Source organism: Scomber scombrus, chromosome 22, assembly GCF_963691925.1.
Source record: "Scomber scombrus chromosome 22, fScoSco1.1, whole genome shotgun sequence".
Lineage (NCBI taxonomy): Eukaryota > Metazoa > Chordata > Actinopteri > Scombriformes > Scombridae > Scomber > Scomber scombrus.
In genome coordinates, this window is record NC_084991.1 from 4,905,897 (window position 1) to 4,929,611 (window position 23,715).

Sequence of the window (23,715 nt, forward strand, 5' to 3'; positions counted from 1 at the left end):
GAGTGAAAATAAAAACTTATAACCACTGCCTGTCTCCCATTTTTAATCCTTTTTTAAAAAATTATTTAATTATTCAATTGTTTAATCATTATTATTTATCTATGTATTTGTTAATATATTATATTTATGATGATTGGGGGTGAATAGATGGGAAGATTTTATGGAATTTAGTGTGTATAATTGGTTTTACTATGAATTTTGTATAACCTTTTACCTTGTTTTATCTCTGATATCAGAGGCTTTTACTATATATTTTACTGTTATATTCTCGATTCCAATTATGTGTGTATACATGTTCTTTTTAATTTTTAATCACTTATAACCATGCATGTTTACCCTCCCATATCTAGTCACCCACAAACATCTCATGAATTTTATGAACTCTTTTTCAATTTATTCTATCGGTTCTTTCTATTTTATCTATTATAATGATTAACACAATTTTATTACACAACACATCCCAACAACCAACTTCAACCCATATAAATCCAAACCGAAGGATAAATAAAGAATAGTCACCCTTGCTTGATTTGAACCCTGCTCCCCCAGATGTCAGACTGGACCAGTACACCTGCACCACAGAGACACTTACATTAAGATGCCATAATCTAACCACTCCACACCACATTTCTGTTTGGGACATGGGTAGCCCAAGTCTGTAGGCCAGTGCACATTATGTTACTATACAACCCCTGAACCCCTGAACCCCAACCCCAACCCCTAACCACTAACCCTAACCCTGTACTTCCCTGCTGGTGGAACGAGTTACCAAACTCCACTCAAACCACACAGTCCCTTTCTATCTTTAAAAAAAAAAAAGTTAAAGACATAGCTTTTTTTTTTTCAAACACCTCTGCACGCAAAAATGAAAAGAAAAAAAATCAATGAATTGCTTTCACTAAATGCACTGCCTGTTGGCACTAATGTCCTATTGGACTTGAACTTACTCAGATTGTTCTCTCTGACTAGACCCTTGCTCTGCTCTTTGCAGTGCTTTTTAATGTTTTTGTCAAACCTGCAATTTTTTTATTGCTATAGTTCTTGTGCTTTGATACATTCAAATGTCATCCATAGTAAATGTATAATAAATATGGCCAACTGAAAACCAAAAGCAAACTACTTAAAAGCCAGAAAAAAGGTTTAACTGCACCATTGACTGTCATGTGAGACTGAAAAAAGATGAAGTGGCCAGGAACCTCAAAGAATAAGTGTAAGTTTCAGTATCTCATCCTATTTTTTTTTAATTTTTACTTGACTACATCACATATTTTAGCATCTTCCTTGTTCACACAGTGTTACAATTGTGCACATGTGAATACAAAATGTGAGGCACCCACATTCTTTATTCATAAACACCAGGTTGAGTATTAGCAATGACAGTGCACATGTTTTCTATGCTAAGAATGTGTCTTTAAACTGGCACATTACCTCTCAAAAACAGCACATACATCCTGTTCCTCTTTATGTGTAATTTCCTGTCAGTTTGACAGAAGTGTATTTCACAAACCGCACCTTCTTTGGCCTTTTGCCTTAGCTTGTGCCATTTTAATGTTATACTCTGCGGCATGAGGATTGTAGTGGAGATCTTACTTTGGGTCTGGATTGCCCTAGAATATGGGGTGAATTCTGACTCGCTGTCAGAAATCACAAATCGAATGTTTATTGAACAATGTGTGAAGGCACACAACGAGGCGCGGTCATCTGTCGATCCACCTGCAAGTGACATGCTGTACATGGTAAGCAAAACTAGTGTTCTCACTATCTTTCTAACTACAGCAGATGGGAAAGGATAACAGCTCTGAAATACCATAACACTGTTTGCAGTTATGATTACAAAAAATATATTTTGCCTCTAGATAAAGTGATTATTTTGTTAGTTCTGTTGATTTTTGAAGACACAGTAGCAAGACTAGAGATTGGAAGGTTGCAGAAGGGACCATTCAGGCAATCAAGTGTGCTAAAACAAAAAGAGCATGCCTGGTCAGATCCCCCAAATTACAAAACAAATGTTTCTGGTATGTAGCTATGCTGATTAAATTGGTTTAATTTGTCCAGGTTTTGATATATCTGTCTCTGCTTCCACCCATAAGACATGGTTACACTAGAATTTTTTTAAGTTTACCATCTGATCAAGTCAATCCGAAAAAACTTATTATGTTCCACTTTGATGAACTATGACACCTGAATTTGCCTCGTTGACCAATGACCAACAGGCATGGTCTTTAAACCGTCAACGGTACAAATACATCTCTTGAATAAACTGCATGAACGTGTCCCATATGAAACAAGCTTGCTTCTGTAACTGACTAGCTCCAGCAAGTTCCTAGCTCTCAGGTTACATTACTGTACTAGTGGCCACAATGGGTCTCAATCACTAATACGTGCACAGAAATGTTATTACTTTGCATGCAAAATTTCTGTTGGATTCATGGCATGTGCACACGGGTCAATTTTGTTTTTCCCACCTTGCATGTTAGTGAATCAGAATCATTGTAAATTTAGAAGACGCGGGTCCGCTATTGGTAATTAGTATATTACTACGCCCCCCATTTTCTGTCACTCATTGCAAAGAGCAAATGATCTACTGTTGTGCCAGGTGCACATCGTGTTTCATCCCTGTCCAACAGGCCATGATGTAGTGAAAGCTCTCCTGTCCTGGTTACCAGCTGTTCTTGTTATTATTATACTGTCATCTAAAAGTAGGAACTGTACAATTGTAATACATTAATAATTTCATGATGATTTATTGATTATTATTATTATTAGCAATTTCACACTTTTGAGTGCTGTATATTTAGGCCAAATCATTTTTTAAATAATTGTGGCACACTGTTTAAATTCAATAAATATTATATACTATATTGTTTATGATATGCACATACACATAGTCTAAGGCAGTTCTAAGAAACAGAGTAAGAACTAATTCAGGTAAGAATATAGTGATGAATCCTGAATTTGTACTTAAAACATTTGTCTGCATGGTTTAAGCAAGGTGTTTCTAAACTATTCCATAAAGGGCTGTGTGCCTGCAGGTTTTTGTTCCAACCAATCAAAAGTACACAATTCGACCAATCAACTGTCTGAAGACTGAGATCAGTTGATTAAATGAGTCAAGTCTGGTGTGCTACTGCTTGGTTGGAATGAAAACCTGCAGCCACATAATCCCCCATATGGAATGGTTTGGACACCCCTGGTTTAAGCACAAATTTGTGCGTAAACATTCTTTGTGAATGAGGCCCATGGTCGCTATTAGGACTCTGGGACTATTACGTCCTGATATGATAGTGGTGAATGGATTCAACACCAACTTCTCCACAGTAACCAGGACACACTTTTTTAATTATTTCAATACTGCGAACGCCACAAACATATATTTTTATATATATCAAACCCCAGTGACATCCCACAACACGCACAAACAAAACAATCCTGACCTTTTATTTTTTTTTAAAGGAACCTTAATTGAAAATCTTTTGTTTCATATTTTCTTTCTCTGCTCTCTCAGACATGGGATGAAGGCTTGGCCATTACCGCAAGAGCATGGGCAAGGCAGTGTGTATTTAAACACAACATCTACCTTAAAGATGTCCGTCGTGTGCACCCTAACTTCCGTTCTGTAGGAGAGAACATATGGGCGGGCTACCCGCCATCAAGTTTTGATGTAAGGAAAGCAATAATTGATAAGTGGGTGGGTGAAAAACAAGTCTACAAGTATACAGCAAACACTTGCTCAAAAGTCTGTGGCCACTATACACAGGTGTGTACACTTTTTACTCTAAATATACTATGGTTATGTGCTTGTTATGTTCAAATGTCTTGAAGCCAAAAAAAACTGATGAACTGCACTGAAGTCTGTATGAAAATTCATTTTGCATTAAGCAACTTAACCTTTCTGTTGTCTACAGGCTGTATGGGCGAGCAGCTTCAAGGTTGGTTGTGCTGCCCAGCTGTGCCCGAATGGTGTCAAAGATACCAACTTTGCCACTAAAGAGGGCGTCATTTTTGTATGCAACTATGCTACAGCGTAAGTTACTCACATCTACAAGTTTAAGACAGAAACCTTCATGTTTACAATGGAAAAGGATTCAAAAAATGTAGAGTGATAATGCAAGTACTCACTTGCACAACAAATGTGAGTCAATGCACAGCTGAAAATAGTCCCCAACAAATGCATCATTTCCTCTTGTTGAGTTTTCTAAGCACAGTAACCTACTGTTTTAGGAAATTATTGAGGATTCACTAAAAAACAAAGACTGCATTCATAAGGCATTTATACATATGCACATCTTAGTTGGAAAGATCAGAAAGTATTGAGACAAATTGGTTTTGTTTTTTTCGTGGGATTTGCTGATAGTAAGAAAAACAGGAAAATGCAAGCTCTATTGTTTAAGCTTAATTTTTGGATCATTACATCTCAAAGCAAACAATGTGACAGATGTTGGCTATACCTTAACTTCTCACACTTAAAACATTTCAGAAAAGTAGCAGTAAGGAGATAAGAAGGCAGGAGTTTCAGAGAAAAGATGTTCCAGAATGAACAAACATTTGCTTCCTACAAAATATGATTTAACTTGGATGATGGTTCCTCCTGCAGGGGTAATGTGAACGGTGGGCGACCATATGCAACACAAGGGGCAGCCTGTTCTAAGTGTGAAGGCACCTGTGAGAACAATCTCTGCCGTGAGTATTCAGTTCCCCTTTTCTTAATAAACCATGTCCTGATTTTCGAAAGTCAAGTCTTGCCCAAGAGTCAACAACCATGCTAGCAGCTCTATAGGATAGGAATCAAGCTTAAGGCTAATGGTGGCATGCTAACATGTTCACAACGACAATGCAAGCTTGTTGATGTTGAGCGTGTTAGCATGAAAACATTTGCTAACTAGCACTTAACACAAAGTACAACAGAGGCTGATGAGAATACCAAAGTTTGGGCAAAATTAAGTTTGATTTTACAATTTAAAACAGATGGTAGCGCTTGATGAAAAGTCAGGAGATCAAATTTATTTGTGAAACAAAATTTATCCACAATCCATCTAACAGACATTCCAATGAAGAACTAAAATCTGTGTTTTTATGTCTTTGCAGGTAGCCAAGAACGGGATCTCGAGAAGAGTAAGTGTCAAAGCACTCAAGCCAGAAAAGAGCAGAGATGCTTCCCTTAAAAAGTAGTAGTACTAGTGTGAAGCAACTTGTTAATGAAGAAACTAGCAAAAGGACCAGCGTGTAAGATTTAGTGGCATCTAGTGGAGAAGTTGCACATTGCAACCAACTGCATACCCTTCCCTCTCCTCTTCCAAGTTCATAGGCGCATCTATGGTGGCAGCAAAACTTGTGAAAGGTCCTCTTTAGAGCCAGTGTTTGGTTTGTCTGTTGTGGTGCCAGATGCCACCAAATTCTACACACTGCACCTTAAAAGTAGGTAATGTAGAATTGCTTACCTATGTGGAAACCAACTCAATGTGCCGTCCTTTGTGTTCCCAGGTTACAACTGGTCCCCAGATTTGGACCTCTCTGAAGCTGCTCCGGAAAACCGCGGCTCCAACTACGTGACTGTTCTGGTCGCTCGGCCCATTGCTCTGATCTGCACTTTTATTGCTGCATATGTAGTCCACTACTTTTACCCAGATATGTTCTGCTATGAATAGACCTCCTGTGATGACCTGATGAATATTAAGCCATGGTTGAGATGAAGATGCTATTTTATAAACGCCAAATTTAAAGCGGTTTATTTTAGGTCCCAACAGAAATGTGCATAAATTGCCACAAAAATGCATATAAATGAACAAAATTGAGTCCAAAATTATTGTTCCTACATTAATCTACACAGGGTACTAATACACAGGAACTAATCTGATCTGATGTGTGTGCTACATTACAATCTACATTATTCCAATGTGTTATATTAACACTTTACTCTGCAGCTTTGTATGTGACACGCTCTAGCCACAAGCCGAACAGGAAACCACATGGTTGAACGAGAGGTTTACGCAAACAAAATGGGATGTTAGATTTTACTTACTGCCAGGGTACATGTACAGTGACTATACGCTGTTAAAAAGCTGCAGCAATCAATATATTTACATAGAAAAATGGAAGACAACCGCACATAAGCTCCAGTAATTTTACTATAAAGACGAAAAAGTTTCAACCACGCTTTGTCTTTCTGAATGTGTAGTCAAAACATTGTTATATAATAAAATCATGCTATTGCTATAACCAATACCTTGATGTTGGCTTTTATTCAGTTTCTTCCTAAATATATGTATATACACAAATTGGTCACATGACTATGCGTGATGTGAAAGGTTTGATTCATGGTGACAAACAGAAAAATATCCCCCCAGCTGTGCCTCTACAAGAGACTATTCCATAAAGGGTTCATCATGTGGTTGCAGGTTGTATTCCAAACAAGCAGGAGCCTGTTGAATTGATTGATTGGAATAAAAACCTGCATGCACACTGCCCTTTATGGAATAGTTTGGACATGACTGCTCTACGATAAAGCTGCCAGTCAAAATGCAATAATTACCATAAGAGATGAAGGTCATCAGTACAAAAATAATGTCCAGGTTGTTTAAAAATTGACTTTTCATTTAATTTTATAATCCCATTTTACTGAGTTTGCCTCCCCCTAAAGACACGTCTTAACAGAGGAGAAAAATATATCTTGAAAAATATAAATATTGACCATTCAAAATGTGGACAATAGTTAGCAAAGAACAAATGAGGCAGACCAGAGGAGAATATATCGCATCACTAAGCGGTACTCAGTTAAGTCTCCAGATAGATGATGATACACAGGAGAATATAATCAGGAAATCCTCACTATAACAAAAGTAGTTCAATAAAAAGTTCATCTTGATCCAAGAACACACAGGTCTTCTCTCTGTTTGTCTCTCTGTCCCATATGACTGTCCACATACCATATCACATGGTACACATTACAACAGCATTCTGTGGTTAGCCTTTGTTTTTTGTTTTGCTCTTTTTCTTTTTGTTGCTGGTGCTGTTGTTGGGAGGAGCTGGGTTCACTGGTGGAGCGCCAAGTTTCTTTGTTTTGGCTTTTTTAACTTTGTCCTTGATGGCTTCGATGTCTAGTTTACCTTCAGCGGGAGCTGTAAGAAAAAGAAAAAGAAGTTAGATGCATATTTGCAGTGCGGATACTAAGACATACAGTATGTGCTTTGTTCTCAGGTGAGTGCTTCTTCTTTTATTTCTACCTTTAACGGTCTTCTTCATTAACGGCTTCTCTTTAGGAGGAATGAACGCTTTGTTTCGCTCTTCCTGCTTTTTAGTCAGCGCCTCCACTTGTTTCACCTGAGAAAGAGGAATGAATCAGTCACACATTTGACATTTAATTACACAAACTGGTAAAGAGAGAGTTGCATTATAGTGTGTGTGTGTGTGTGTGTAGTAATTCAGAGACTCTGCTGGTTTAGGAAGTTTAGTCCAGCAGGAGATTAATGCACTTATAGAGCTCACCTTGATCTCTTCCATCCTCTTCCTCTTTTTCACACTCTCACGCAGGAAGAACTCTCCTGTGGCCAGCTCTTTGTCAACCTGTGAAGACGCCATCATTGTTAACATTTTAATTAAAACACAACTTGTACAATGTAGGTTTTTCGGTCAGTTTACATGAAGCTCAAAGTTTGCGTTATAATGAACTTTAAAATACCTGGTGCAGCATTTCAAAATAAAACGCAAGGTGTGAGCAAGCCATCATTAACTTCTAAACCTGGTTAACTTCACTGCGTTCTGATTGGCGCGCACACATTTTTCAAACGTCTCCTCACCTGGCTCTCTGGCTGCTGTGGAGGGAACGGCGTGTACTCCTTCTTCACGCTCTTCTTCTTGGGCTCCTTGCGCTTGTTCAGGTTCTTGTGGCGGAACTTGGGCAGGAAGCGCTCCCAGCTCTGCACCCGTAGGTCGGGGTCTTTGGAAAGCTCCCGTTTGATCATCAGAGTCTGACGGTTCCAAGCAGTCAAGAGAATTCGGATGGGGGCAAATCGGAAAAGGATTGATGAAAATTGGATGTTCCATTAACACTGTATGCCTCGTCTGCACCAAATTAAGGGTTAGGTTTCGGTTGAGCCCTATGTACCTATATATAAGTATATTAGTACATTTATATATACATCCACTACATTCATACAGGTGTTGCACCACAGTAATCCTGCATGCATATTATTCATCAGTCCTGATTAGTGCACATTTGAAACTTTGCATGTGGTTAAATGATGGATGGAAACATAGTCTGTAATATTATACCACATTTAAACAGACAAAGTCTATTTGAGGAAGTTAACATGTGTCGGCTGACACTCTGCCCTGCTTTGGTGAACCGGCATTGCTACCAGGAATAAAAGTTAAATCAAGAATACTCATTCAAACAGACCGACCAGAAAACAAGGAAGATGGAGAGAATTTCTGGCCAAATAACTTACCCGTATCTTAGGAAGAAGCACCAAGACAGCTCAGTTGTTTTTTAAACTAACTACATATGTCCTTATGTACATATCTTCTATTACACCGCACCATTTAAAGTGTTATCTTGTGTTATCTCTTATTTTTACAGAAGTGTAGCGCCTACTCTCCAATCCCACAATCTATCGTCCAACAAAAGTAGTTATCAAGGCAGGCCTGGTTCCCAACACTAATAACTGTGGCATGTCTGCTCCACAATGTGTTCTCACTTCTCATGAGGGTGTACTAATCACAACGGTTTATTTTTTTCCCCCCAGATGGTAAGTTGGGAAAGCCCCACTTTAACGATTTGGTCTTTCATTTCGGGTCATCTGGGACTGTTCACGCCCTCAGCTCCAGGTTAAGCCAGCCTCGGCTTACAAACCCAAAGAGATTTTAAATCAGTCAGGAGATCTTGAACAAGGATGGAAAACTCTTCATTGGGCGTGAATTCAATCTGTGTCAATATTAAACACATCAGAGGAGCGAGGCCTAGCAGAAAAACACTTACAGGATGAGGTTCCTGAACGTACCTTTATGTTGTAGATGGGGTGGATGTTTTTCATTGTGTCCATGACCACTTTGCGCACCTGGACAATAGTGAAAAAGACATGAACAATCAATTAAATAAAGCTTCTACATCCTTTGTACTTTGTGTAAAATGCTTTTTCTGGTTTTGAGTTTTCAGGTTGAATTCAGATTCAGTATTTACTGGAAATACTGGTGTGTACTGGTGTCGTTCTTTATTCTATTTTCCTTTGCTGGGTCCTGCTACTACTTGCTGCTGCAACCACAAAGATTTCCCAATAGTGATCATTATCTGGGCTTGGCAGGGCTTAATTGAACATAAGGGGATTTTGGTTGCACGAAACACTAAACACGACATGTACACACACACACACACACACACACACACACACACACACACACACACACACACACACACACACACACACACACACACACACACACACACACACACACACACACACACACACACACACACACACACACACACACAATGAACAAACAACGATGGGCTCAAATTTCAGATGTGAGGTGTTGGATAAACACACCCATGTGCTCAGGGGGGACACTTTTGATCTCATAAGCTAAATTGGATCTTTGAGGTTCCGCTCTTTTAAAGGAATAATCTGCAACATTTCATTTGCTGTTTTGTCACAAGGTCACCTTCTCAACTCTTTCCACACTACACACACCTGTGACTTTGTTCTTACCTCTTTCAGGCCGTTGAAGGGCCCCAGGGTCGACACCGTGTTCCCCTGCACCATCACATAGCAGTTGGTCAACAATTCTAACGCCTGGACAAGAGGGCAAAGTAAAACATTTAGTTTGTGGCTTCAACAATGTCCTTATATTGATGAGCAGCCATCATATTAGAACCTACGCTGCCACCTAGTGACATTTCTCCCAAAATGCAGCGTTTTGATTACAAACCTACAAACTGCAGCTCACTGTATTTTAACTCTTCATTTGACACAGATTTACTATTTTCTAAAATTATTATGATTTGAAAAAAACATGCTGAAAAGAGTTTAAAGGGGTACTGCACACTAAAATGTTTTTTGAGCCGTGAACTAAATTGAATGAGTGTAATTTGATGAAACTAATCAACGCTGGTGTTCATACTGACAATGAGACCAAATTTATAAAAAAATCAGCATTTTGTGGTTCGAAAATGTCATCTGCTTAAAAAACGAGCCCTGAAAATGTGAGGCCAATGCTGATGCTTATGTAAATGGTAGATTTATATAAGCTCAACTTCAAATATATGCTGATCCAGACAGTTTTAGAGGGAGTCTATCTGTCTGCAACTGTCTGCAGGAGCAGCTCTTCAACTCTCAGGCTATCTGTTCCTCCGGCTGGTAAAGTCTTGTTTGAAATCGTTAAATCACGACGTTACTGGAGCTCTGCTAAAACTGCTGTTCTGTCTGTCAGCAGATCTCCTCGGTGGATACCTTCAGCTGACAGAACCAGAGCTGCAGAGGAGCAGTCGGACAGGTTTGGTAACGTTTAAATGTCACTGCACTGTTTGTCTACCTTTCATAATTAGTCAATAAATCAATCAATCTTTATTTAAAACTAGTTATCTAAAACTAATTATCTCAACCTTCCAGATCTCACTCTGAACAACCTGTTTAAACTTAATTACTGTATTTGCTACCTGAGATAACAATCTAACATTTTAAATCAGTAGTGACTATGAAAAGATAATACTATCTCTGAGGTTACTGCTGCTACTTCCCTGCTGGCATGAGACGTGTCACATGAAAGCTGGCAGGACTCACTTTTAGGGTGGAGCCTTTGGGGCCGATCAGCCGCTGCCTCCGCTTCACAAAGCGCTCCCTGTTCCTCACCAGGGTCCCGATCTTGATGATGTCACAGGCCACGTCGTCCTGTAATATCCGCACGGCCTGGAAGTGAAAAACGCCCAATCAGAAATCAGCATCACTCGACCGTAACCTACCTGTAACCTGACTGCAGCTTCCTGGTTACCTGTTCGAACGGCACACTCCTGGCGAGAAGCTTGATGAGGTCTCTGGCTCTCATGATGGCGTAGGGGTCGAAGGTTTTCTTCGTGGTGCAAACGCTCATGCTGCCCTCTATCAGGTCCAGAGAGACTTTGATGTTCTGAAAGAAAGATAATCCACTTTATACAAGAGGGTTACCACATCCTGTCCCTCTCTTCCTTCAGCTCACAGCAGCGACAATGTTATCAATGCTGAAACTCTCTTCAAGATTACTTTAACTAAAAATAATGACATGATTAGTAGCTATATTTTTGTCAAAATAATGACTAAATAAAACTAAATAAAAGACTAAAGACTAAATAAAAAGCAAAACATTTGTAAACGAGTATGCAATATATTTACTGTACTAACTTATAAGGTAAAATGATATTGAATATTAAAGAAACATGCTAAGTTGAAATATTGGCTTCTGTGACTATAATACAACAGTCAGTAGGTCTGGGAAATATGACAAAATTCTCATATCCCTGTATAGGTCAATTTATATCCCGATAACGATATCTATCCCGATATAGTTAATTCCAATAATACACTCCAATATAGGTTATTTCATACTCCGATATCTATCCCAATATAGTAACTGTTAGTTGTTAACTGAGTCATTTAACAATGTAATCTGCACAAAAGATGGACAGACCCCAAAGGATGAAAAAAATACTACTATAAGGAGTTTGATTTGCATTACAACGATATAAACATCGGAGTACAATATGAAACGGTAGATGTTTTTCTGGCGTCACACGATATGTATCATCATATTGCACAGGCATAGCAACCAACTTAGCAACAGAGGCTACTAACGGACAAGCGTTTATGTGTTCTGTGTGACAACGTTCAGGGCTAGTAGAAGCAGTGGCTTTTAACATAGATATCTGATAACATAACAATATATAAATAACTGAAAATCCCTAAAAGCATAATATGTTCTCTTTAATACAGCTATACAAATGCAATACCATTAGCTGCCCAGCAGATGCCGCCATTCTGCCAGTATTAAATGCTTGATACATCATTTTAAAAGTCTTTCTACAAGTTCTGTGCCACATATGTTAATCTACATAAATAAACAAAACCTAGTTTCTTCATCTATCAACAGAGCTTGTGGTCTAGTCTCAGTTTTTTTTCTCCCTCCTGGCTCAGTCAACTTACTGTCTCTCCTAAAGCCTTCTCCACCAGCGACCAGCACTCCTTCAGGTAGGCTTCTCTGTATTTGGGGAAGAGGGTGGCAAAGCTGCTCTCCTCCAGCAGACCACGGGGGTTGTCATCTTTGGTGAACTGCGGCTCTTTCCAGCCATCAGGGACAGTCAGGAGATCAGAGTCATTCTCTGCAGGATACAAACGTCATCATTATGGATGGTTATTGTGTAGCTTAGACTGTTTTCCACTGTTTATATTGGATACATTAAAACAGAGAGAATGTTGAGTACACTAATGTATCTCACTTATCTGACAAAGTTACTTAAGTGCTGTATTTAAGTAGAATTTACAGGTACTTGTATTTCCATTTTCATGCTACTTCAGAGGGAAATATTGTACTTTCTACTCCACTACATTTAATTGACAGCTTTAGTTACTTTTCAGATGAAGATTTAACACAATGGATAATATAACAAGCTTTTAAAATACAACACATTGTTAAAGATGGGACCTTTTGAAAACTTAAAAAAGCAGTGTGTAGTCACACTCACATCTCAGATGTCTGAATTGTTAACTCCACCAAATAGTGATTTTTCCCTCTAAACTTCTCACATGGTTTCATTTCAATAAATGTTCAAATGATCCAATATTTCAGCAAAAATCAAAGATTAGAGAAAAAGTCCACAAACTGAAAACACATTTGTGTATCAGAACTTAGTTTTTCTTCTTTCCTCTCCCATTAATCATCTCACCACCCCTCACATTTATCTGCTGACCCTTTGGAGGGGCCCATCCCTAGGTTGGGAACCACTGGACTAAACTAGCTAACTTAAGTAGTGTAAACTAGCTCCACCTCCAGCAGCTACAACAGTAACATGCTGCTCTAACACTGATGCTTCACTATTAATAATCTAATGATGTCATATATAATAATATATCAGTCAGAGGGACCAAACCACTACTATTACTGTAATACTGCATACTACATCACTCATAATACTGCAGTACTTTTACTGTAATACTGCATACTACATCACTCATAATACTGCATTACTTTTACTGTAATACTGCATACTACATCACTCATAATACTGCAGTACATTTACTGTAATACTTTAACTACATAGTACCACGTGTACTTTTACATAGCAAGGCAACATTAACTCGAACTAGAAACGGAGGCGGCTTGAAGAGAATCCATCAGAAGAGGAGAGGGGGAATCTATGTAGGAATATACAAACTGTTTACAACACAGCACACTAGCTAACGTGGCTTCATGCTAATCCATGCGTGCCTAGCTGCTGACATGTAAACACGCAGATAAAACTCAGCTCTGCTTCACACTCAGCGAGCCCGAGTGTCCGCTGACCTGGTTAAACTCTACAGTATCCATAATTTACCTTGGTTTTTCGTCTTTTTCGATTTTTTCCCAGTTTGAGCTTCACTCATGCCGTCTCCCGTCATAGAGGACGCCATTATTAAACACGAGCGGAAGTGACGTAGCTCTTTCCCCTCATGTGACGCTGCCTGTCATCATGACAACAATATGTGTCCAGTTTCTCCGTTCAACTTTTTAAAAATTAACAATAAAGCAGTTTATATGTATTAAACGTACATAAACCTATACATTCTGGGTAAATATAACAACTATAAAGAAGAGTAAATGTACATATAACAGAAAATGTACCTATTACAGCTATAAATGAACGCTGGGGATCAAAACAGTTTTAATTGCTTTCTGTTTTAGGGATTATTGAGTTGAATAAATGTAGGCCTATTGTTTCAACTCTATACTAAACGCACTGAAGCATGGTTTCTTACCTGTGAATTTACATTTATGGATACTGAATGTGTCTATTATAATAAGATTTATCATGCAAATCAATGTTTTTCTGTGTATTATTTTCCATCAGACCCTCATTAAGCATTATTTTGATGAGTGAATGCCCAAAGTTTGCTCCACCTGTTTAATGGAATTGTATGCCTCAGAATAAATAAAAATAAGAGTAAAAAATGTAGTTCTCAAACTAAAACTATTTAGACCACGGACCCCCATTTGATAAGATGTTTTGTTTTAGTTTTTTCCCAGGATCCCCAAGATAGTTGCTTTTGTAGATTGTTGTGTCTCCCTGGAACACCCTAAAAGGACACCTGGGGGTCTCCAGACCCCACTTTGAGAACCACTGCTTTAATGTACCTAAATTAATTAGAGAACACCCTTTAACTTGATCCTCAGAAAAAAGATCTTTGTAATCCTCCTTTAGCCCCAACACAGGTCAATAAACTTATCAAGTCCTCGGAACAGGTGGTTTACCGTCTGAATTTCATAAATCATTTTGCCAGCAGATGGTGCCCTTCTTATTACAAGTGTTCAATGAGAGCATTTTAGCCAATACCTTAGTACCTTGGAGTATGACTGATGGCTTTGACTTTGGCTTTAATCCCAGCTGGAAGAAAAACAATATTACTGGATTCTATAGTTGATGAAACACAATCAAGATTAATGGCCAATAGACATACTTCTAATATTAGACTCAGGTATTATTTAGCTTTTTAAAGGTTTTAAGGGAAATGGCAATCACCAATCTGTCAACTTTTTCAACAAGACATAAGTACACCTTCTGCCTCATCATGTTGGTCCACATTTGTTGGAGATATTTGCTGAGGAAGAGTTTGGCTATTGCTATATAAGCTATATAGGCTTTATCTAACAAATCATTATTTGCAGAAACTCAGAGAGACATTGAAGTAAGTTGTACCTTTTGTGGGGAACTCGGAGAAATGCCAGCACATTGATTTTGGTCTTTGGCCTGCATATAAAACAACTGTTAAGTAAAATGTCGCAATTTATTGCTGATCATATCTACCCCTCAGTTTTTATTACTTTTGAAAAATCTGTTGTTTGGTTTTCCTGAATGACAGGAATCTGCGTTCACATTTCTACTTGATTTATCTTATGACTACTTTGACATAGCTTTTCAGAGCTGACTGTTCATATCAAACAATACATTTCTTTACAAGAGCTTTACAAGATATTTAGTCAACTTTTTTTTTTTGTACCCGTATATATATATATATATATATGGCCTAAATGTTTATGTAGTATTAAAACTGACACCGTTATAATAAACACACCAATGACCAATTTCAAACACTTTATTGCAGCCGTAGCCGCTCATAGTAAGCCATGATTGCTTTGGTTGAGCTCACTGAGAGTACCGTTACTCCCACAATGCCTATTGATCCGGCCACAACGGAGATCATCGTCATGTGCTCTGTCCCTACAAAGAGATGGACACCAGTAATTTCATCAACTCTGTAAATTTTATGTTGTTACTTCGAATAGAAACCACAAAAGTTCAAATCACACAGTATGACAGAGATTTCGATTTTTATCGGGATACAGATCATGCATTTCCTGTCAAATTCCCTTCACCAAATTAATCCCACATTACAAGAAAAATGAATAAAAAGGAGTTTCAAACTCTTATTGTATATTTGATTGAATTATGACTGAATCACATGTGCTGGACTGAGTATCTGTTCAGTTTCCTTCACACATACTCACAGTAAGATGATGGGACTCCTGACTTCACCCTGTTGACCACCAGAGGTCCAGCTGACACCACAATGGCTCGCTCCCTCTTTGCGTGCTTCTGGCTGACCGACCTCTTAGAGCGCTGCTGGCTGCTGCAAACCTGGATGTTTAACAGAATTAAGGGCAACTGGTGATTCTTGTACATAATCCAAAACAAAAAAGGAAGGAGTATTTTATTTCAGCAGTAATCTATTATGTTGAGTTTTAAAACACTAGACGGAGTTAGCCACTCAGTAGGCTGTTGTAAAAAAAGTCATGTTTTCCAGCCACCTGATACATCTAAGCTCTATTTTTTATCTTCACCAACTCTTGAGGGAAATTTCTGGCTCTTTAGCTGCTAAATGTTACGGTTTGATCCCCATTCACTAGGTTTGTAGAGCTTTTTCAAATGTGAAGCCGAGCATTATTGGATTTTCATTATTGTCACATTACCATATATTTGTAATGTTGTACATGTAGCTGGTGGAAGAGGAGCCACTGTTACAGTAACTGCTTCATATACTATTGGGCAGTTTATTTTTTAACAATGAGCCATACTTTATAAACTCTTATAAATTCTATCTCAAAATTGTACTTAAAAATAGTACTTGAGGAAATGTGCTTAGATAATACAAGCAAAAAACAATATGGAGTGGTTGAAAGTTAGCTAAGGAAACACACATCAATAGAGGGCGTAAACCCAACCCACTCATTATAATGACAAATACAACTTTCCAGGAAAATGTTCTCATTATACCAAAGATAAAAACTAAAGTGGTCATTTAACATTACACTGAAACTGTTATCTTGGGATACCAGGTTTGAGAAAAAAACAAACATATAATCACTATAAAACTGTAATGTGTTAGAAGTAATGATAGGAGTCCCAAGAAATCATTTAAAAAAGATGAGATAATGATGAGCCCTCAGCATCTTTGCCATTAGCTGGAATAAATGACAATACTTTAACAGCTACATTGCCCAGGTGTATTGTAGCCCTAACAAAAGCCCTTCAGTTTACCTTTCTACAGTCCTCTTCTTGCCCACATATGTTAGCCAGGCAGTGAAAGTAGAGGGGTAACCCTTTGGGCATGGTGAACGTCTGAATGGAAAACCTGCTTCTCTGTTCCAGGCCATTAACAGAGAGCCACTGGAAGGTGTTATCAACAGGACAGCTGGTAGAAACAGGATACAAATCATTTATCATAGAAGTTTTCCTTGAGCTTTGGGTTTTATCACCTTACCACTTTATATCTTCACACTCAGTATGGGAGACAATTTTATAATCTAGGTCTCAAAGCTCTCTATACATGTTACCAGCATGTTTCCATGACATTATACAAGACAAGCACTAACGAGCACAATGATGCAGCCAAAAGAAACAATGTTCAATTAAGGCTTTGCATGTAAATCTAAAGACAATTTTGATTTAGAATAGGGCTATTCTGGCTTTGGGCTGAAAATGTCACATTTTCACCTACCCATCCTGAAGAAACAGGCCCTGGACCTTATCCTCTGGGTCGGTGCTCTCAGTGGCCCAGCATGACTCCACCTGCAGGAGGACATCTGAAGCAAAAGAGCTGTTTGTCTGCAAGTCCACCTGGAAGAACAGGGTGTCCTCAAGCCCCAGGGCTATGGCATTCCTGTAGCTCTGGGTGTAGGACTCGTCACTGTACAAAGTCATGGTGATGATCAGCTGAAGTGATGAGTTGAACTCTACCAGGGAGAAAGAGGAGAGCCTGGAAACGAAAGAAACAAGGAAGTATACAGGAGGTTTTGCTAAAAGCATATCATCACGTTATCTTTAACTAATCTAAATCCTGGAATCTGATTTGTCTCACCACTCCATATCCACGCTGACTTGAGCATTGGGAATATAATGCCGTGGATAGACGCACTTCCACTGAGCCTTTAGATCCCGTCGGCTGATGGTTTGCTCTTTGGTCAAAGTCACTGTCAGAGTGTTCAAAAACTCGATGTGCGTTTTGTTCACCTGGACAAACACAAATATAAGAGTTGTGTAAAATGTGTCATTTAATCTATGAAAGAGAACACTTAAGCTTTTCTTAACAACTGTTGGTGGATTTGCCTGACACTGATCTACAGTCGGTGCAGTCACTCACCCGCCTCTCTGTTCCACATTCGGAGGATTTTCGTGAAGTGCGAAAGTGGTACAACGTCTCGCTCTCATTGGCAGCGCATCGCCCATCGTTCAGTTTCACATCAACCTTTCCCCCAATGTAAGAAGTCAGGTAGGGCTTTGCTATTCCACCAGCCATCAATTTATCCAGACACTGGCTGAAATGGCCTTTCTCTGTTTGAAAACAGGAGTCAGGACCACAGTCATTGTAGGATCTGTTACTGCAAAACTATTGGACACATTATTCTGCTTTGATGCTTTGACTTTTACGCAGTCAAAAATGACGTCCAAATTCATGGTGGACATCTTGGTATTGGTTGGCATGGGGCATGTAAATAGAGACAAGAATAGGGCCCTGAATTAAGCCTTGAGGTTCACCACAAGTAAGTTTTTGTACATGAGAAAAAAGAAAAAATTATTCAGTTTCAATTAATTAAATATTTTTCAATAAGTAACCTGAAAAGGCAACTTATGTTACACAATATACAGTTTATCATTTAAGAAGTTAATGGGATGTCACTGTACCATCGCAAAGTGGATGTGAAGACACAGGAGGCTCAATCACAGAGCTCACATCATAGTAGCCATGTTGACACACACAGGTGTAGGAACCCAGAGTGTTGATGCACAGGGAATTACGGGGACACAAGGTTTTTGCACACAGATCCGGACCTGACGGAACAAACCGTAAACGCAAATAAAATCCAACAAAACAGATGATGAATCGACAAAATGTATTATTAGATATGGTTTGACTGACACGGATAGGTAGGACAATGTATGCGTTTAGAAATTATTTTAGCAAGTTTAGCCGATTTCAACCATCACCCACCGTCCCAGTAAATGACCCCATCTTTAACCGTGATGTCGGTTGTATTTAGGGATTGAATGTAATCAAGCTGGTCTTCAACGGACAGGGGCATGTCCTCCTCTGTTTGGGATGCATCAAAAGACATCAACAGAATCTCTGTTTTGTCCGGTTCGTCTGCAGGTTCTAAGGTGGCCAACTCAACACGGGCTGGCTGATCAAAACCATTTAACAGTTCCTGCAGCTGGAGGACACACATACACAGAGACAATGTATTATATACCAGTATTTCAAACCCAAATGATACTTATCCAACTCAAGATTTAGTTTAGTTCAGAAATAAAAAAGTTGAAATAAAATGTTTTCTCTCACCTTATCCTTGACAATCCTCCCCATTTTAGCTCTCGGTTCGGACTCGTCGTCCTCCAGCTCTTCAGGCAGTGACCAGGGTACAACCATTGTGAGACCCATGTCCGAAAGATCTAACTGCAGTTCTGTGGCAGCAAAAAGGTTTAGCATACATGATTAATAGTTAAATGATAAGGCAATATTCTGTAAGTTTCTTATGTTCATGACCAAAAGATCAAAACCAGGAATGAACGAAAGATGAATTGATCCATCTGAGAGTATTTTGATAAGCCAAATACTACTTGCTAAAAAACTACAGTGCCCAGCTGTTTTAGGAAATGACTGAGCCTTTTTGAAATTGATAAAATGAAACTGATAAGACAAACTGAAGGAGAAACTGACCTAGGTCTTGACCAGGTCCAGCAGCCCTCACAAGGAGCTCTAAAGAAGAATTAGACCCCAGAAAAGACAAACGAGAATGTTCAGACTCCCACTGTCTGTCACATTCTTCCCACACGTCAAGAATGTAGGTTTTCCCGTGTTCCAGCCCTGGAAGATGAAGCTCTGTCTCAGTCACATAGCTGCTCTGAAGGGGGAACCCGTGCTCCAGGGACAGTTCATAGAAAAAGGCCACGGCTGACTGGTGTGTGGTGCCAGGAGTCCATAAAGCAGTGGAGTCATTGAAGCGGTACTTGAGCTGAGACACACCACGAGGTCCTGGTTACACACACACACACACACACACACACACACATGGGTATATATGTAACTATACATTGTACCTGCACACAAAAACACAGATCGAGATTTAAATACACAAACAACAATTTGAAGTAGTGCTTTTAAGTGCAGCAAGAGATCATTTTTACACAGTTTTGTACCTTATTACCTATTATGAAATGTAACATCGCTGGTGCTTTTATATGGAACTCATGAAGTGACAAATGTAATCATTAATCTGTCTCAATACACTATTACAAATCAACAAAGTTTACTGGCTCTTCTTACTTTTCCATCGCCTCTTTTTTCCTACTAAACAGCAGGTAAAAGGTGAACAGCAGAGTTAATTCTTTTTAAAGTTTGAACTCATTGTGTAATTTATTTCTATGTTCAATTATACTTCTGACTAATCAGATAGCCTGACATTTTCAGTTTTTCAGCCATGAAAAGATTGGCAAATCTAAACTTTTACGGACAACAACTGATTATTAACAGTTGAACCACAGACTATATGTATTGTACTTGTCAAAAATTTGGACACATTTTCCACTACCACATTCTGTGAAACCAAGCAAGATAGTTGCATATCATAGCACCTGTGTGTGCTGTGATTGTCTTGGCACTCATCGGCACAGCATCTCCACACAGTGCCTCCACCTTGGCCTGGTACTGCTGGCACGGCAGCAACCCCCCAATTGTGTAGTTGGTGATAAGCGTGGTGCCCTGCAGTGCCCCCTCGTGGTGGACTCTGAACATGGAGAGGGATGAGGTGTTCCTCACCTCCCAGCTCAGGGTGTAGTTATCGGGGCTAAATGATATCTGACGCAAGGCCTCGATGCTGGAGTGGACTGTTGGGCAGAGAGGGGGATTATGTTAAGTGTTATAGTCTTTTCTAAAAGGAGTTCACATTGCTTTTTTTCATACTGGTGAATTGTATCAGCATATCAACCTATGCTGAGTTTACCTGAGTTTCCATCGTTCAGAACCATCTTACTGTAACGTGAGTCCATCCCTGCCTGGCACACAGTCTGCAGGCCAAATTTAACCCTGCTGCAGGGCTGCAGGTCAGACAAGGTGAACTCAAGGCTGTCTCTCTTGTGCCACAAAGGCACCTCTTCTATGACGTGGTCTGTACCATTGAGGTAGAAGGCAGTGAGGAGGAAGAGGGAGAATTTGCGGTTCTCGGGGCAGTCCCAGGCCAATGATATGCTGCTGCTGTTCCAAGAAGTTACCTCAAAATCCTTGGGAACATCTGGGTCTGGTTGAAAAAAAGACTAAAGACTCAAAAATAAAGCATGGTTGGATATAATTACAAGTAAGTGCAAGTACTTATTTTAAATAATTTGTGTCAACAATCTGATTGTGGATCACTGTTAATCCATCCAACCAACAGTCCATACCAGTTATAGTAGAGAGGCAGGTGAAGGAGTGAGTTCCTGCAATCTCCACACACGCCACGTAGGGGCTACAGGAGTCCAGGGCTGTGAAGCGGTAGTGGCTGCGGGTGGTAGTATCCATACTGAGTGTGTTATAGGAGTCAAGTTCAGTGTGGTAGAGTGTCACAGAGTGACTGTTGCTGGCAGCTGGGCGGCTCTCCACCCAGGAGACCAGCAACATGGAGGGAGTCCTGGACTCCAGCTTGACAGGGAGACGCATAGAGTAGCCTGGGGTAGATTAAGAAAATTAGAGTCCAATTTTTTATGCTAGAATGAACATGCTCGACAAACTTCACAGCACTTTCTTGACATTTTGACCTGAAGGTGGTGCTTGACAAAAAGGTCAAGCATTAGGAACCATCCAGTGGGAACCATAGACATGCACAGCAAACTCAAAAGAAGTGTTTGACATTTTGGGAAATATGCTTATTTGCTTTCTTGCCAAGAGTTAGATGAAGAGCTCTTGTTGTCAGTTTTAGGTTGCCAGGCAACCAGCTGAGACTCCAGAAAGACACTTCTCCCTGCCAAGAAACAGTACCATAAATAAGTCCCTTTAAAACTAACTTCTGTCTCTCATTCACTTAAGTGTATGAGAGACAGAAGATTAAAACAAGATATGATGTGTTATTCAGTAAGCTTTGCAGGTGCTTTGTATGCAGATTTTATTACATTTGGACAGAGCCAGGCTAGTTATTCCCCTGATGTTAGGGTTGGGGTTTTAGGGTTAAGGCTGCTGGCTGTAGCTGGATATTAACATACAAAGATGATTGGTAGTGATGTTCTCCTCTAACTTCAAGCAAGAAAGTGAAAAACATTTCCCAAAATGTTAAATTACTCCTTTAAGAGGTGATTCAACATGTAGGGGTAAAGGACGAGAATAGAAGTAAAGAATAAAACATATAATCTCACCATAAGCAAGGAAGAAGTTTTCATCCTGGTGGAAGAACAGTGTGCCATTTTCACATGCAAACACCTCAGTAGGACTCAACAACTCCAGGATGGCCTGTACACAGAGGGAGGTATCATGAAAGTAGTTAAGGAACAGATGGACTATATGATCATCTAACAATCACTCTGTATGAAACTGTAGTTTTATACATGTTAAGTCAGGGGTACCTGAGTTGCATCTGTTGGATGTTCTAAGGGTTTCTTCCGGCCTCTGATTTTAGTGAACTTTGTACCTTGGAGCAAGCAATAACAACACTGGTTACATTTAATAGCTACTGTTTCTTTGAGGGTAAAAATTTCAAACTAAGAAAAAGTTAGCATACTTACGTGTGGTAATTGTTAAAGTCCATGCCTGAACAGAGTCTCTGTGCTGAAGTGTTAGCTTGTTTTCAACAGCTGGGGACAAAGTCAGGGAGGTCACTTTACCCTCCGCCCTGATGGATTTAAGTGCTGTGCCATTGAGCCATATGTTTCCATTTTGTCTACAGGAATGAAAAATTGATCAAACTGTGGTACATCCCATTTGTTTCCCCGTATTAATCATTTCTTAAAATAAGCCTGTTTAATGTTACCCTTCATATTGGCACATTCACACACTTGATTTGAATTCAATTTACACATTTTTCATTTTACCATCCACTATTCATTTTAATATCCATCTGGTACACTAACTCGGCCAGTCTAAGGTGCACTATGTGGTCTAAAGTATGTGAAGACCCCACATGTACTTATGATCTGGTGCTGTTTGTCATGGTTTTCAGAAAGCTCCCTTTGCTATAATCTTCTTTTGGCCCTTGAAAAATGTTTGTCGTGTTATAATTGTTTTTTATACTTTTTGACAGTGGTGTAAATTTGAGAGTTGATATCACATTGAAAAAATACAACGCTAAATTTACCAGGAAATCGTAAAGACTGCAAAAGTCTGATTGCCAATCGGCATAGAAATGAATAAAAGTGTATTTTCGTGAATGGATTATAGCATGAGGTTCTCTTCATAGAGAAATAATGTTCTTTAACAAGTCAATTAAGCATTGACTGAAATACTACATGGTCACCTTTCTACAGCATCGTCCCTTCTCATCCAACATATGGAGAATGAGATATCGTTGCAGCGTCCTGGAAGAAAATCAATGGGAATCTTTCAAAATGTAACTAACTGTATATCCCAGATAGTTTGATCTCACAAAAGTAATACATCAAATGCAGTGTGCTACTCACCAAACGATATGGTATGAGGCACCAGTATGAAAAAGATGCATGAAAACTCCAAGTAAGTCCTGTAAATGTTAAAAAGCGTATTAATCCACTGAGTTCGAGTGAGACGCATGACATAAAACCGTCTGCGGACGCTTGTTTTTCTTACAGTTTCTTTGTAATTCCAGCAAAGGAAAGCATGGTTGTGTTTATTAAAGTGAGGGCTTGGCTGGGAATGACAGACTCCTAATGAGTGACAGGTGTGTGCTTCAGTCACTCACCTGCTCAGGTTCATCAAAACTCCTGAAGGTAAGAAAACAAAGAGAAGAGTTCTGAATGACAGTGATGGGCCAATGATGCATTGTAGTGTCTGATCCAACATTAAAATGTAT

The 23,715-nt window shown here is 39.2% G+C and overlaps 2 protein-coding genes across 3 annotated transcripts; one reads left to right on the plus strand and one right to left on the minus strand.

Moving 5' to 3' along the window:
• Positions 1–1,550: 1,550 nt before the first annotated feature.
• On the plus strand, positions 1,551–6,200 carry glipr1a (GLI pathogenesis-related 1a). Of its 2 annotated transcripts, none has more exons than XM_062443354.1 (6): positions 1,551–1,736; positions 3,506–3,757; positions 3,906–4,024; positions 4,595–4,680; positions 5,086–5,112; positions 5,482–6,200. In XM_062443354.1, exons 1-6 carry the CDS (start codon positions 1,566–1,568, stop codon positions 5,643–5,645), a joined length of 819 nt encoding a protein of 272 aa, XP_062299338.1. In that variant the 5' UTR covers positions 1,551–1,565; the 3' UTR covers positions 5,646–6,200. The 2 variants fall into 2 exon arrangements, with proteins under 2 accessions (XP_062299338.1, XP_062299339.1); XM_062443355.1 differs by having other exon boundaries at positions 3,506–3,661.
• Positions 6,201–6,316: 116 nt separating this feature from the next.
• krr1 (KRR1 small subunit processome component homolog) lies at positions 6,317–13,630 on the minus strand. The gene is made up of 10 exons (XM_062443351.1): positions 13,553–13,630; positions 12,165–12,340; positions 10,981–11,115; positions 10,773–10,898; positions 9,702–9,785; positions 8,997–9,053; positions 7,794–7,964; positions 7,483–7,560; positions 7,221–7,317; positions 6,317–7,115 (listed from the first exon to the last, which is right to left on the minus strand). Exons 1-10 carry the CDS (start codon positions 13,626–13,628, stop codon positions 6,961–6,963), a joined length of 1,155 nt encoding a protein of 384 aa, XP_062299335.1. The 5' UTR covers positions 13,629–13,630; the 3' UTR covers positions 6,317–6,960.
• Between the last annotated feature and the right edge of the window lie 10,085 nt (positions 13,631–23,715).

Coding starts and splice junctions, on each gene's coding strand:
- glipr1a (XM_062443354.1), top strand. CDS start 1,566: ATGAGGATTGTAGTGGAGATCTTACTTTGGGTCTGGATTGCCCTAGAA. Junction 1,737..3,505: donor CAAGTGACATGCTGTACATG/GTAAGCAAAACT, acceptor CTGCTCTCTCAG/ACATGGGATGAAGGCTTGGC. Junction 5,113..5,481: donor AGAACGGGATCTCGAGAAGA/GTAAGTGTCAAA, acceptor TTGTGTTCCCAG/GTTACAACTGGTCCCCAGAT.
- krr1 (XM_062443351.1), bottom strand. CDS start 13,628: ATGGCGTCCTCTATGACGGGAGACGGCATGAGTGAAGCTCAAACTGGG. Junction 7,965..8,996: donor ACCCCATCTACAACATAAAG/GTACGTTCAGGA, acceptor TGGAACCGTCAG/ACTCTGATGATCAAACGGGA. Junction 7,561..7,793: donor CACAGCAGCCAGAGAGCCAG/GTGAGGAGACGT, acceptor GCGTCTTCACAG/GTTGACAAAGAGCTGGCCAC.